We start from the raw sequence: 15,051 nt of genomic DNA on the forward strand, positions 1-15,051 counted from the left end.
CTACAGAACCCCAGAACTCCAGATCCCACAATTCTAGAACCCCTGAACCTCAGAATCCCAGAGCCCCAAAACCCCAGAATTCCAGAATCCCCGAACCCCAAAATTCCAGAGCCCCCAAACCCCCAAATTCCAGAACCCCCAAACCCCCGAACCCCGCGGTCCCTGGGGCTGCAGTCCCTCCCAGCTGTGCCTGAGCCCTCCCTGTCCCCAGCCCGGAGCTCTCAGTGCCACCTCCCGGTGCCAGCTGCAGGGACGGGCAGTGCCACCTGCCTGGCAGTGCCACCCGCCTGGCAGTGCCACCTGCCCGGCAGTGCCACCCACCTGGCAGTGCCACCTGCCTGGCAGTGCCAGCTGCAGGGACGGGCAGTGCCACCTGCCTGGCAGTGCCACCCGCCTGGCAGTGCCAGCTGCAGGGACGGGCAGTGCCACCTGCCTGGCAGCGCCACCCACCTGGCAGTGCCACCTGCCTGGCAGTGCCACCCGCCTGGCAGTGCCAGCTGCAGGGACGGGCAGTGCCACCTGCCTGGCAGCGCCACCCACCTGGCAGTGCCACCTGCCTGGCAGTGCCACCCGCCTGGCAGTGCCACCCTGCCTGGCAGTGCCACGTGCCTGGCAGTGCCACCTGCCTGGCAGTGCCACCTGTCTGGCAGTGCCAGCTGCCTGGCAGTGCCACCTGCCTGGCAGTGCCACCCGCCTGGCAGTGCCACCTGCCTGGCAGTGCCACCTGCCTGGCAGTGCCACCCGCCTGGCAGTGCCACCTGCCTGGCAGCCTCTCCTGGGGCATTCCTGTAGGGCCCTGGGAAGGCTCTGTGCCCCGGGGAGCGGCACCGCAGCCCCAGACTCCCTGCAGGAGGAGTTCTGGATTTCTTTATAATAGACTATTTAATTATATTATATTTATTTATATATTTATTTCTAATTTTTTTTCTTTTTTAGAATTTTATTTATTTATTACCCAGCCCTGCCAAGCACAGCCTGCACCTCGCTCCTTGGCAGGAATGTTTATTTATTTATTTATGTATAATATACTATTTTTAATATTATAATATTATATTTATTTATATTATATTTCTTTATATATTTATATCTAATTTTTTTTCTTTTTTAGAATTTTATTTATTTATTACCCAGCTCTGCCAAGCACAGCCTGCACCTCGCTCCTTGGCAGGAATATTTATTTATTCATAATATAATATTTATTCATATTATAATATTATATTTATTTATATTTATTTATATATTTATTTCTATTTATTTGTTTTTTGTTTTCTTTTAAAAATTTTATTTATTTATTACCCAGCTCTGCCAAGCACAGCCTGCACCTCGATCCTCGTCAAGAATATTTATTTATTCATAATATAATATAATATAATATAATATAATATAATATAATATAATATAATATAATATAATATATTTATATTACATGTATATATTATTTATTTATTTATTACCCAGCTCTGATAAGCACAGCCTGCACCTCGATCCTCGTCAAGAATATTTATTTATTCATAATATAATATAATATAATATAATATAATATAATATAATATAATATATTTATATTACATGTATATATTATTTATTTATTTATTACACAGCTCTGCCAAGCACAGCCTGCACCTCGCTGCTGGCAGGAACATTTATTTATATATAATATAATGTAATGTAATGTAATGTAATATAATATAACATAATATAACATAATAATTATTTGGTTTTTATTTATTTCTATATTTATTTGTATTTCTTTTATTTATATTTAATTATTACCCAGCTCTGCCAAGCACAGCTTGCACCTCGCTGCTTGGCAGTAATATTAATTTATTTATTTACTATATAATATGTATTTATACTATAATATTTATTTATATTATGTTTATTTATATATTTCTTTATATATTTATTTGTATTTATTTATGTTTATTTGTATTTATTTATTGCCCAGCTCTGCCAAGCTCAGCCTGCATCTCAGCAGAAATATTTATTTATTTATTTGTAGTATAATGTTTATTTATACTAAAATATTTACTTCTATTCTATTTATTTATTTGCATTTATTTGTATTTATTTATTTATTTATTACCCTCTGGCACTGAGCGGGGTCACCTGGGAGGGGGCACAGGGACAGAGCTGGGGGCACAGCAGCTGGGCAGTGCCAGTGAGGGAAAGGCAAAACCTCCCCGGGCACCCTGGCACTGCCAGGCGGCACCAGCTGAGGCACCAGGAGTCCTGGAGAGAGAGAGAAACTCCTGCAGGGCATCCTCCGGGGGGGCTGGCACAGCTGGCACAGCCCTGGCACAGCTGGAAACCCTGCTCAGCTGGCACAGCTGGCACAGCCCTGGCACAGCTGGAAACCCTGCTCAGCTGGCACAGCAGGCACAGCCCGGGCACAGCTGGAAACCCTGCTCAGCTGGCACAGCAGGCACAGCCCGGGCACAGCTGGAAACCCTGCTCAGCTGGCACAGCAGGCACAGCCCTGGCACAGCTGGAAACCCTGCTCAGCTGGCACAGCTGGCACAGCTGGCAAACCTGGCACACCTTCTGTCCCAGCTGGACACCTGCAATCCCAGCTGGCAGGGACTCTGAGGGGCTCAGGAGAGCTGGCACAACTGGCACCCCTGACACCCCTGACACGCCTGGCACCCCTGGCAGCCCTGGCACCCCGTGCCCAGCTGGCACCAGCCCCACGGGGCTCTGTACCTTTTGGTTGGCGTGGCAGCTCCGGAGGACGCGTGGGTCACCATGGCCTCGTTCATGTTGGTCACGGGCCGGGGGGGGCTGCGGGAAAGAGGGACCCCGTGAGAGGGCACAAAACCAACAGGAACAACCCACAACAGACTGGGAGGGCACAAAACCAACAGGAACAACCCAACACAGACTGGGAGGGCACAAAACCAACAGGAACAACCCAACACAGACTGGGAGGGCACAAAACCAACAGGGAACAACCCAACACAGACTGGGAGGGCACAAAACCAACAGGGAACAACTCAACACAGACTGGGAGGGCACAAAACACACAGGGAACAACCCAAACCAGACTGGGAGGGCACAAAACCAACAGGAACAACCCAAACCAGACTGGGAGGGCACAAAACCAACAGGGAACAACCCAACACAGACTGGGAGGGCACAAAACCAACAGGGAACAACCCAACACAGACTGGGAGGGCACAGAACCAACAGGGAACAACCCAAACCAGACTGGGAGGGCACAAAACCAACAGGGAACAACCCAAACCAGACTGGGAGGGCACAAAACCAACAGGGAACAACCCAAACCAGACTGGGAGGGCACAAAACCAACAGGAACAACCCAACACAGACTGGGAGGGCACAAAACCAACAGGGAACAACCCAAACCACACTGGGAGGGCACAAAACACACAAGGAACAACCCAAACCAGACTGGGAGGGCACAAAACCAACAGGAACAACCCAAACCAGACTGGGAGGGCACAAAACCAACAGGGAACAACCCAAACCAGACTGGGAGGGCACAAAACCAACAGGAACAACCCAAACCAGACTGGGAGGGCACAAAACCAACAGGGAACAACCCAAACCAGACTGGGAGGGCACAAAACCAACAGGAACAACCCAACACACGACTGGGAGGGCACAAAACCAACAGGGAACAACCCAAACCAGACTGGGAGGGCACAAAACCAACAGGGAACAACCCAACACAGACTGGGAGGGCACAAAACCAACAGGGAACAACCCAAACCAGACTGGGAGGGCACAAAACCAACAGGGAACAACCCAAACCAGACTGGGAGGGCACAAAACCAACAGGAACAACCCAAACCAGACTGGGAGGGCACAAAACCAACAGGAACAACCCAAACCAGACTGGGAGGGCACAAAACCAACAGGAACAACCCAACACAGACTGGGAGGGCACAAAACCCACAGGGAACAACCCAAACCAGACTGGGAGGGCACAAAACCAACAGGAACAACCCAAACCATACTGGGAGGGCACAAAACCAACAGGGAACAACCCAACACAGACTGGGAGGGCACAAACCCAACAGGGAACAACCCAACACAGACTGGGAGGGCACAAAACCAACAGGGAACAACCCAACACAGACTGGGAGGGCACAAAACCAACAGGGAAACAACCCAACACAGACTGGGAGGGTAAAAACCAACAGGAAACAACCCAACACAGACTGGGAGGGTAAAAACCAACAGGAAACAACCCAAAACAGACTGGGATCCTGTCAGGGAGGGGAAAAACCAATGGGGACAACCCAGCACAGACGGGGAGACTGGGAGAGGCCATAAAAACCACCAGGGACAGCCCAACACTGCCAGGGATCCTGTTAGAGTGCAAAGAAACAAACCAGCACAGACTGGGATGTTGTCAGGGAGGGGAAACAACCCAACACAGACAGGGATCCTGTGAGAGAGCATAAAAACCAACAGGGACAACCCAGCGCTGCCAGGGATCCTGTCAGAGAGCAGAAAAACCAAAAGGAAAGAGCTCAGCACTGCCAGGGACCCTGTTAGAGAGGAGAGAAACCATAAGGAAAGAGTCCAGCACTGCTAGAAATCCTGTGAGAGCAGAATTCACACAAGGAAAGAGCTCAGCACTGCCAGGGATCCTGTGAGAGAGCAGAGAAACCACCAGGGACAGCCCAGCACTGGCAGGGATCCTGTTAGAAAGGAGAAAATACAAAAGGAAACAACACAGCAGTGACAGGAACCCTGTTAGAAAGGAGAAAATACAAAAAGAAAAAACCCAGCAGTGCCAGGGATCCTGTGAGAGAGCAGGAAAACAACCAAAATAAACAAGGATCCTGTTAGAGGGCAGGAAATACAAAAGGAAACAACACAACAGGGATCCTGTGAGAGGACAGAGAAACAACCCAGGGCAAACAGGGATCCTGAGAGAGCAGAATTGCCACAGGGCCTGGAGGGGCTCCAGGTGAGCTGCAGAGGGACTGGGGACAAGGATGGAGGGACAGGAGCCAGGGAATGGCTCCCAGTGCCAGAGGGCAGGGCTGGGTGGGGATTGGCAATGAGGAATTGTTCCCTGGCAGGGTGGGCAGGGACTGGCACAGGGTGCCCAGAGCAGCTGGGGCTGCCCCTGGATCCTGGCAGTGCCCAAGGCCAGGCTGGACACTGGCACACCCTGGGACAGTGGCAGTGTCCCTGCCAGGGCAGGGGTGGCATTGGGGGGATTTAAGCCCCCTTCCCCACCCAACCCAGGCTGGGATCCCGTGCCAGGGAGCAGGAGGGACAGAGAGCACACAGATCCAGCTGTGCCAGCCCTGCAGCCAGGCTCAGAGGCCAGGCACAGCTGGCAGTGCCCACAGCCTGTTCTCCCCCTGCAATGAGCAGTGGGAGCAGCAGGAAACAGGCTCTGACTGCAGTCAGGTTTTTAAAAGAGCCACGGACTCATCCCAGGGGAATCTGCTGCTGCTGGAGCAGCCGGGCTTCACTGGGACAAGGGATGGGGACAGATTTGGGCCTGGGGGAGATGGTTCTGGAGGCACAGAGCCCCAGGGAGGGGTGGGCTGGCACAGACCCAGCCCCAGAGCAGCTGCCAGGATGCCATGGAGCTGCATTCCAGGGAGAACCACCCTGGCATGGGATGGCACAGGGCAGCCAGGAATCCTGACCTCTCCCTCCTTCCTGCTCTGGGCTCCTTTTCCCAGCCTGGAGCTCAGACCTTTCACCTCTGAGGTAAAATCCCCCCAATTTCCAGCAGAAAGGGGGGGTTTGTTCCCTGTGACTCCTGCAGCTCAATAAAAAGAGTTTAAAGCAGGTTGTTGGAGCAGCTCTGGGCTGCTGGGACTGCCTCAGTTTCCCCCCTGAGCCAGGAACAAAGCCCTCCCTGCCTGGAAATTGGGGTGACCTGAATTCCCAGGCTGTGCAAGGCAATTAATGGTGCAAATGAAGGAGCTGAGGAGGGCAAGGTGCCCGGGTGTCCCTGAGGGCAGGGGGCACAGCTGAGAAAGGCCCTCAGCCCCTCCTGCACAGGCTGAGGTGGAATTTGAATATTCCCAGTTTTTTCCTCCTCGTGGGAGGAATGAAAACCACCCCCAGGTCTCTCCTGGCACTGGAGGTGCCCCAGCAGTGCCAGCACAGGGGACGGGCACTGCCCTGGCCCTGCTGCCACCCCAGAGCTGGCACAGCCCAGGGGCCTCTGGCACACCTGGGCACACCTGGGCACACCTGGGCACACCTGGGCACCCCTGGGCTGGTGCCCAGCTCAGCTCTGAGCTCCCCTGGTACCTCCATGGAGCTGCCCTTTCCTGTGCCTGCTGCCCCTGGTGCCACTCAGGAGCAAAGAGCCCAAAGCCACCCCGACAAAGGAGGCAGAGAAAAATCACAAACAACTCCTAATCCACCAACAATGTAGGTTAGAGACGTCTAATCCAAAAATAGCAGCCTAAATTTCTGCCAGAGGGAAGCATTTCAAACGTGTTGGGATCTGGCAGTGCCTCTCTACCTGCCTGTTCCATGGGCCTGGGCAGGAGGCTCAGGGATTGAGCTCTGTCCTCTGGAAAAGTGCAGATCCAGGGGATTTTAAGCAGCAGGAATGACAAATTTCAATGTTCACTTCACAGGGTTTGTAGTAATTTTAAAGACAGTTGAAGGTGATTCTGTTCCAGATGTCAGAAATAAATTAAGGGGAAGTTAAAGAACAATCACAGACCCGAGAATATAAATAGATAATTGGGATTTTACAGATGAGGACTGAGGAAAATCAATCACTGAGGACCACTGCAACCCCTGCTGATGATCAATACAATTTACTGTCTAGTTTTCTGAGCCGTTTTATCACCAAACCTCTGCTGGTTTTATCTCCCAGCCAGTTCCTGGGAGTGCCAGGTCCCCAGCAGGGCAGGGAGCACCTCCAGGGTCCCTGTGCCTCCATCCCCTCTGCAGGCTGTGTGGAAATCGGGAATGCTGGGGTGATCCACAGGCAGAATACGGCTGGGAGGGGGCTCTGCCCTGCCCTGCTCCGAGCTGGGCAACGGGAATGGGAACAGGGAATGTTTGGGGTGTTCCCTGTGCTGGGCTGCCCGGACTGAGACCCCGAGACAGCCCGAGAACAGCCCGAGAACTGCTCAAATATACCCGAGCTCATCCCAAAAACACCCCGAGAACAGCCTGAGAACAGCCCAAATATACCCCAAAAACACCCCGAGAACAGCCCAAGAACAGCCCAAACATACCCTGAGAACAGCCCGAGAACTGCTCAAATATACCCCGAGCTCATCCAAAAACACCCTGAGAACAGCCCAAGAACAGCCCAAAAACACCCTGAGCTCACCCCCAAAAACACCCTGAGAACACCCCAAACATACCCTGAGAACAGCCCAAAAACACCCTGAGAACAGCCCAAGAACAGCCCAAAAACACCCCGAGAACAGCCTGAGAACAGCTCAAATATACCCCGAGCACACCCCAAAACCACCCCGAGAACAGCCCAAGAACAGCCTGAGAACAGCCCAAGAACAGCCCAAAAACACCCCGAGAACAGCTCAAATATACCCCGAGCACACCCCAAAAACACCCCAAGAACAGCCCAACCCCCCCCGAGAACAGCCTGAGAACAGCTCAAACATACCCCGAGCACACCCCAAAACACCCCGAGAACAGCCCAACCCCCCCCCGAGAACACCCTGAGAACAGCCCAAAACCCCCCCTGAGAACAGCCTGAGAACAGCCCAAAAACACCCCGAGAACAGCCTGAGAACAGCCCAAACATACCCCGAGAACAGCCTGAGAACAGCCCAAGAACTGCTCAAATATACCCCGAGCTCATCCCAAAACCACCCCGAGAACAGCCCGAGAACAGCCTGAGCACATCCCAAAACCACCCCAAGGACAGCCCAAGCACACCCCAAGAACAGCCCGAGAACAGCCCAAATATACTCCGAGCACACCCCCAAAACCACCCCCAAAACAGCCTGAGCACACCCCAAACACGGCCTGAGCACACCCAAGAACACCCTTAGGACAGACCAAGCACACCCCAAACATACCCTGAGCTCACCCCAAAAACACCCTGAGAACACCCCAAAAACACCCCGAGAACAGCCTGGGAACATCCCAAACTTACCCTGAGCTCACCCGAGAACACCCTGAGCACAGCCCAAACATACCCCAAGCATACCCCAAAAACCACCCCAAGAACAGCCTGAGCTCACCCCAAGAACAGCCTGAGCTCACCCCAAGAACAGCCCCAAAACACCCCAAGAACAGCCCAAACATACCCTGAGCTCACCCCAAACATTCCTGAGCCCACCCCAAACACTCCTGAGCTCACCCCTGTCCGAGCAGCTCCTCCATCCCTGTCCCAGCCCCCCCACCCCTATCCCAGCCCCCCCATCCCTGTCCCAGCCCCCCCATCCCTGTCCCAGCCCCCCCATCCCTATCCCAGTCCCCCCATCCCTGTCCCAGCCCCCCCATCCCTGTCCCAGCCCCCCCATCCCTATCCCAGTCCCCCCATCCCTGTCCCAGCCCCCCCATCCCTGTCCCAGCCCCCCCCACCCCTGTCCCAGCCCCCCCACCCCTATCCCAGCCCCCCCACCCCTGTCCCAGCCCCCCCATCCCTGTCCCAGCCCCCCCCACCCCTGTCCCAGCCCCCCCACCCCTATCCCAGCCCCCCCACCCCTGTCCCAGCCCCTCCATCCCTTTCCGCATCGCTCCTCCGTCCCTCCAAGCCGCGTTCCTTTCCGGGTGATCCTCCTGCACCCCGCGGAGCCGACCCTACACAGCTCTGGGAGCCGATCCTACAAAGGTCTGGGAGCCGACCCTACACAGCTCTAGGAGCCGATCCTACACAGTTCAGAGAACTGATCCTACAAAGTTCTGGGAGCCGATCCCACAAAGCTCGCGGAGCCGACCCTACACAGCTACGGGAGTCGATCCTACACAGCTCGGGGAGCCGATCCTACAGAGCACAGAGCCCCGATCCTACAAGGGTCTCGGAACCGATCCTACAAAGCTCTGGGAGCCGATCCCACAAAGCTCAAAGAACCAGTCCTACAAAGCTCTGGGAGCCGATCCTACAAGGTTCGGAAATGACCCTACAAAGCGCGGGGAACCGATCCTACACAACTCGGAGCCGATCCCACAAAGCTCAGAGAACCAGTCCTACAAAGCTCGGGGAGCCGATCCCACAGAGCTCAGAGAACCAGTCCTACAAGGCTCGGGGTGCCGACCCTACACAGCTCAAACAACGGACCCTACAAAGCTCGCGGAGCTGATCCTACAAAGCACAGGGAGCCGATCCCACAAAGCTCAAAGAACCGACCCTACAGAGCACAGAGACCCGACCCTACAACGCTCTGGGAGCCGATCCCACAAAGCTCAAGGAACCGACCCTACAAAGCTCGGAGAGCCGACCCCACAAAGCTCAAAGAACCCATCCTACAAAGCTCGGGGAGCCGATCCTGCAAAGCTCAGAGACCCGACCCTACAGAGCACAGAGACCCGACCCCACAGCGCTCGCAGCCGACCCTACAGGGCTCGGACCCGACCCCACAGCGCTCGGAGCCGACCCCACAGGGCCGGAGCGCCGCCCGGCCCCGGGGCCGCTCCATCCAGGGCCGTTCCCAGCGGCAGAGCCCGGCCCGGGCCAGGCCCGGGACACCCACCTGCCCGGTGCCCGGTGCCCGGTGCCCGCCGCGCATCCCGGCCCGGCTCCATCCCGGGATGCGCGCACCGCGCCGTTCCCATGGCAACGGGGCCGCCGCGGGAGCGCGCATCTCCCGGGCACCGCCGGCGCAGCCCCGAGAACGCGGCCCGGCTGCTCGGGGGGGACCCGCCCGCAGAAACTGCCTCAAAAGATTCATTATTATTATTTTTTTAATTATTTTTTTCGATTTTTAAAAAAAATTTTAATTTTTTTTGGTTTTTTTGTTTTCATTTCCCTGCTTTTTAAGTTTTCCTTTCTTACAAACGTTTTTTTTGTTTTTTTTTAAATCTAGCCCACGCTGCTCTGTCGGGGGGAGGAGGAAACACAGCCCACAGCCGCCCACGAGGATTTCCTTAGCAAACAAACAAAGAAAGACAGAAAAAGAGGCTCACGGAATGAAAAAGCAGCTTGGAAAAAAACCCCAGGCTCACAGAGCCCAGCCTGACTGACCAGCTGCTTATATTTCACTCCATCCTTCCCCCGGGATGAGTTAATCTGAAATAAATTAACAAAAAAGGACAAAACTTTCTCTTCCTCACCCAGTATTCACCAAAGTGCACCCACGCCAAGGGGAGCTGGAAGAGCTGGGCTTTAGGGGGGAATGTTCTCCTGAATATTGTCCTGAACCCCCCAGAGCCATGGGCAGGGACCCCTCGCTCTGCCCCAGGCTGCTCCAGCCCGGCCCTGGGCACTGCCAGGAATCCTCTGGCAATTCTGCGCCCCCAGGGAGGGTTCCCTCCAGTAATTAACAAATTATCCACAGAGTGCCCCTATAACAGACTCTGTGCCATGAAATGTGGCCTGGGCACACACAAACCAGCCAAATAAAACCCCAAATGGCACCCACTCCCCCAGCCCAGGAGCTCTGCGGCTCTGTCTAAGCCCAGCTCTGCCAGGGCTGGGCTGGGGGCACCTTGAAATCCCACGCAGCTCCAGCCCCCTGCCACGGGCAGGGACATTTCCCGTGGCTTTATGGCATTAAAAATGAAAAGTTACAACTTCCCGTGGTTGTTTATTCCCACCCTTGGCCAGGAGATTCCTGACGGGAATGAGCTTGGCTAAGCTGGGTCCTTTGGGGGTGCAGCAGGGTTGGCACAGAGTGGGTGCAGACACGGCCCCGGGAGGGTGAGGATGGCACCAAAGCAAGGCTGCCTCTCCTGGGGCTGGGGAGGGCACAGAGCCCTCAGCACCCGGGCAGGGAGCAGCCCTGTGGCACCGGGCAAGCAGGGCAGGAGTGATGGGTTGATGAGAATTGAAAAGAAATTGAAATAAACCTCTCAGAATTAAACCCCCGAGCTGGGGGTCCCTGCTCCTTCTGCTGGGTGATATCCCAATATCTCAATATCACAGTACCCCACATCCAATATCCCAGTATCCAATATCCCAATAGCTCAATATCCCAATATCCAATATCCCAATATGTCAATATCACAGTATTCCGTATCCCAATATCCAATATCTCAATAGCACAGTATTCCATGTCCAAAATCCCAATATCCAACATCCCAATAGCTCAATAGCACAGAATCCAGTATCTCAATATCACAATACCCCACATCCAATATCCCAATATCCAATATCTCAATATCACAGTATCCAATACCCCAATATCCCAATAGCTCAATGTCACAGAATCCAATATCTCAATATTACAGTACCCCACATCCAATATCCCAATATCCAACATCTCAATAGCACAGTATCCAATATCCTAATATCCAATATCACAGTATCCCATATCCAATATCCAGTATCACAGTACTCCATATCCAATATCCAATATCTCAATATCACAGTATCTCATATCCAATATCTCAATAGCACAGTATCCAATGTCTCAATATCCAATATCTCAATATCACAGTATTCCGTATCCCAATATCCAATATCTCAATAGCACAGTATTCCATGTCCAAAATCCCAATATCCAACGTCCCAATAGCTCAATAGCACAGAATCCAGTATCTCAATATCACAATACCCCACATCCAATATCCCAATATCCAATATCTCAATATCACAGTATCTAATACCCCAATATCCCAATAGCTCAATATCACAGTATCAATATCCAACATCCCAATAGCTCAGTATCACAGTATCCCATATCCAATATCCCAATATCCAATATCGCAATATCACAGTATCCAATACCCCAATATCCAACATCCCAATAGCTCAATGGCACAGAATCCAATATCTCAATATTACAGTATCCCACATCCAATATCCCATATCCAATATCTCAATAGCACAGTATCCAATATCCCAATATGTCAATATCACAGTATCCAATATCCTAAGATCCAATATCACAGTATCCCATATCCAATATCTCAAAATAACAGTATCCCATATACAATATCCAATATCACAGTATTCCATATCCAATATCCAATATCTCAATATCACAGTATTCCATATCCAATATCCAATATCCCAATATGTCAATATCACAGTATCCAATGTCCATATCACAGTATCCAATATCCCAATATCTCAATATCACAGTATCCCATACCCAATATCCTAATATTCAATACCCCAATATCACAGTATCCAATATCTCAATATCCAATATCTCAATAGCACACTATCCAATACCCCAATATAAAAATATCCAACATCTCAATATCCAATATTCCAATATCACAGTATCCAATATCCCAGTATCTCAATATCACAGTATCCCATACCCAATATCCCAATATTCAATACCCCAATATCACAGTATCCAGTATCCCAATATCCAATATCTCAATATCACAATATCCCATATCCAGTATCCCAATATCCAATATCTCAATAGCTCAATATCACAGTATCCAATACCCCAATATCCAGTATCTCAATATCCCATATCCCAGTATCCTGTATACCGTGTCCCAAATCCCAACATCCAGTATCCCAATATTCAATATCCCATATCCCATATCCCATACCCTATAGCTCCTATCCCATATCCCATATCCCATACCCTATAGCCCATATCCCATATCCATATCCCCTATCTCCTATCCCACACCCCAATATCCAATACCCCATACCCTGTATCCCCTATCCCATATCCATATCCCCTATCCCCTATCCCACACCCCAATATTCCATATCCCACATCCCATATCCTGTACCCCAAGTCCCAATATCCCATACCCCAATATCCAATATCCCATATCCCATATCCCCTATCCAATACCCCATATCCCATATCCCACACCCCACACCCCACATCCCACACCCCAGCAGCGTTCCCCGTGTCCGCGCTGTGCTCGCCGTGGAAAGGCAGGGAAGGAGCTCGGGTGCAGGCAGGCTGTGCTCCGGCAGGGACAGGCAGGGCAGCTGCCCCACAGGGACAGAGCTGCCCCACAGATCCTGCTCCTGTCCCACAGATCCTGCTCCTGCCCACAGCCTGATCCTGTCCCACAGCCTGCCACAGATCCTGCTCCTGCCCCACAGATCCTGCTCCTGCCCCACAGCCTGATCCTGCCCCACAGCCTGATCCTGCCCCACAGCCTGCTCCTGCCCCACAGCCTCATCCTGTCCCACAGATCCTGCTCCTGCCCTACAGATCCTGCTCCTACCCCACAGCCTGATCCTGCCCCACAGCCTGCCACAGATCCCTGATCCACATCCTGCCACAGATCCTGATCCTGCTACAGATCCTGCCCCACAGCCTGCTCCAGATCCCTCATCCACATCCTGCCACAGATCCTGATCCTGCTACAGATCCTGCTCCACATCGTTCCTGCTCCAGATCCTGCTCCAGATCCTTCCAGAGATCCCAGATCCCGTCCCACATCCTGCCACAGATCCTGATCCTGCTCTCAAATCCTGCTCCAGATCCCAGATCCTGTCCCTGCTGCAGATCCTGCTCCTGCTCCCAGCTCCTGTTCCAGATCTGCTCCTGCTCCCAGCTCCTGCTCCTGTTCCTACTTTGGCTCCTGCTCCAGCTCTGCAGTGGAACAGCAGAAAAACACTCCTGGAAAAACCAAGCCCACAGGTCACCCCTGCCATGGCAGGGACACTGCCACTGCCCCAGGGTGTCCCAGGGTCCAGCCTGGCCTTGGACACTGCCAGGGACCCAGGGGCAGCCCCAGCTGCTCTGGGAATTCCATCCCAGCCCCTGCCCACCCTGCCAGGGAACAATTCCTAATCCCAATCTCCCATCCAGCCCTGGCATGGGGTGGCTGTGCCACCTCCATGACACTTTAAAATCAAAGATTTAATGCCAAAATTTACATTAGGTGGGTCTGGAGTCCATCCCAAGCCCCCAGGGAGGTGATGGAGCACTTGGAATGATTCCTCCCAGAAGAAGTGCTCCATGCCAACCCCATCTCTGCTTCAGCAGGCACACACAACCAGCAGGTGCCATCATTCCCGTCCCACACTCTGCCATCCCAGAAAAAGGGCAGCCTCCGAGCTGCATTCAGTGAGCTGGCACCTCAACCCAAACATGATCTGCATGGAATCACTCTCTGACAGCCAGGAAACTCCCACCCAGACAGAATTCCTGAAAAAAAACAGGAAAATCCTTCCCAGTCAAAGCTGTGCCCCATCCCCACCTCGCCCCCAGCCCAGGGTACTCAGTGCCACATCCAGGAATTCCCTGGACACCCCAAACCTCCCTGGGCACCCCTGCCAAGGCCTGAGCACCCTTTCCATGGGGAAATTCCTCCTGGTGTCCACCCTGAGCCCTCCTTGAGGCCATTTCTGCCTGTCCTGTCCCTGTCCCCTGGGAGCAGAGCAGCAGCCTGGAGGAGGAGCAGGGAGATCAGGGAATGCAGAGTGCCCCAGACCAGCAGGAAATTGCAGAATTTCCATTTCTGCTATCACTGCCCCAGCCTGGCTGCAGGGATGCAGGTGAAGGTGGCTGCAGAAACACTCCCTTATCCCTGGGAACGTGAGGGGAGCAAATCCCTGATTCCCTCAGGGATGCACATCTGGGGCTGAACAGTGGATGCAGCAAAATCCCTGACTCTGAGGCTCCACTCACATTTCTGCCTGCATTTTTCACATCTGCTAAAGCAGTGAGAAGCACTGAGATAACAGAGCTTCCACCACTCAGGGAGCACCAGCCTGATGCAGTTCTGGGTGGATTTAAAAAACACTCTTGTCCTGGTCTTAAAGGTGCAAATCCAGCACCACCTGGGTAATATTCTAATTATTTCCTCACATTCACTATTTAAAAACATCTTGTTTCATTGTTGTGGCTGCCCCTGGACCCCTGGCAGTGCCCCAGGCCAGGCTGGACAGGGCTGGGAGCACCTGGGACAGTGGCAGTGTCCCTGCCACGGCAGGGGTGGCACTGGTGGCCTTTGAGGTCCCCTCCATCCCAAACCTGGGATCCTCTGATTTTCACATTCCACATTCATTACTCT

General features: G+C 52.8%; 1 protein-coding gene across 9 annotated transcripts in view; it reads right to left on the reverse strand.

Moving 5' to 3' along the window:
* DTNB (dystrobrevin beta) overlaps positions 1–15,051 on the reverse strand; it is a 190,764-nt gene that overhangs the window by 114,910 nt on the left and 60,803 nt on the right. For all 9 annotated transcript variants that reach the window (XM_064411445.1, XM_064411446.1, XM_064411442.1 and 6 more), the window contains one exon: positions 2,704–2,781. In XM_064411445.1, the coding sequence (XP_064267515.1) occupies positions 2,704–2,781 (78 nt within the window). The remainder of the gene's footprint in view (positions 1–2,703; positions 2,782–15,051) is intronic.

The sequence above is a fragment of the Passer domesticus genome, chromosome 3, assembly GCF_036417665.1.
Source record: "Passer domesticus isolate bPasDom1 chromosome 3, bPasDom1.hap1, whole genome shotgun sequence".
Taxonomy (NCBI): Eukaryota; Metazoa; Chordata; class Aves; order Passeriformes; family Passeridae; genus Passer; species Passer domesticus.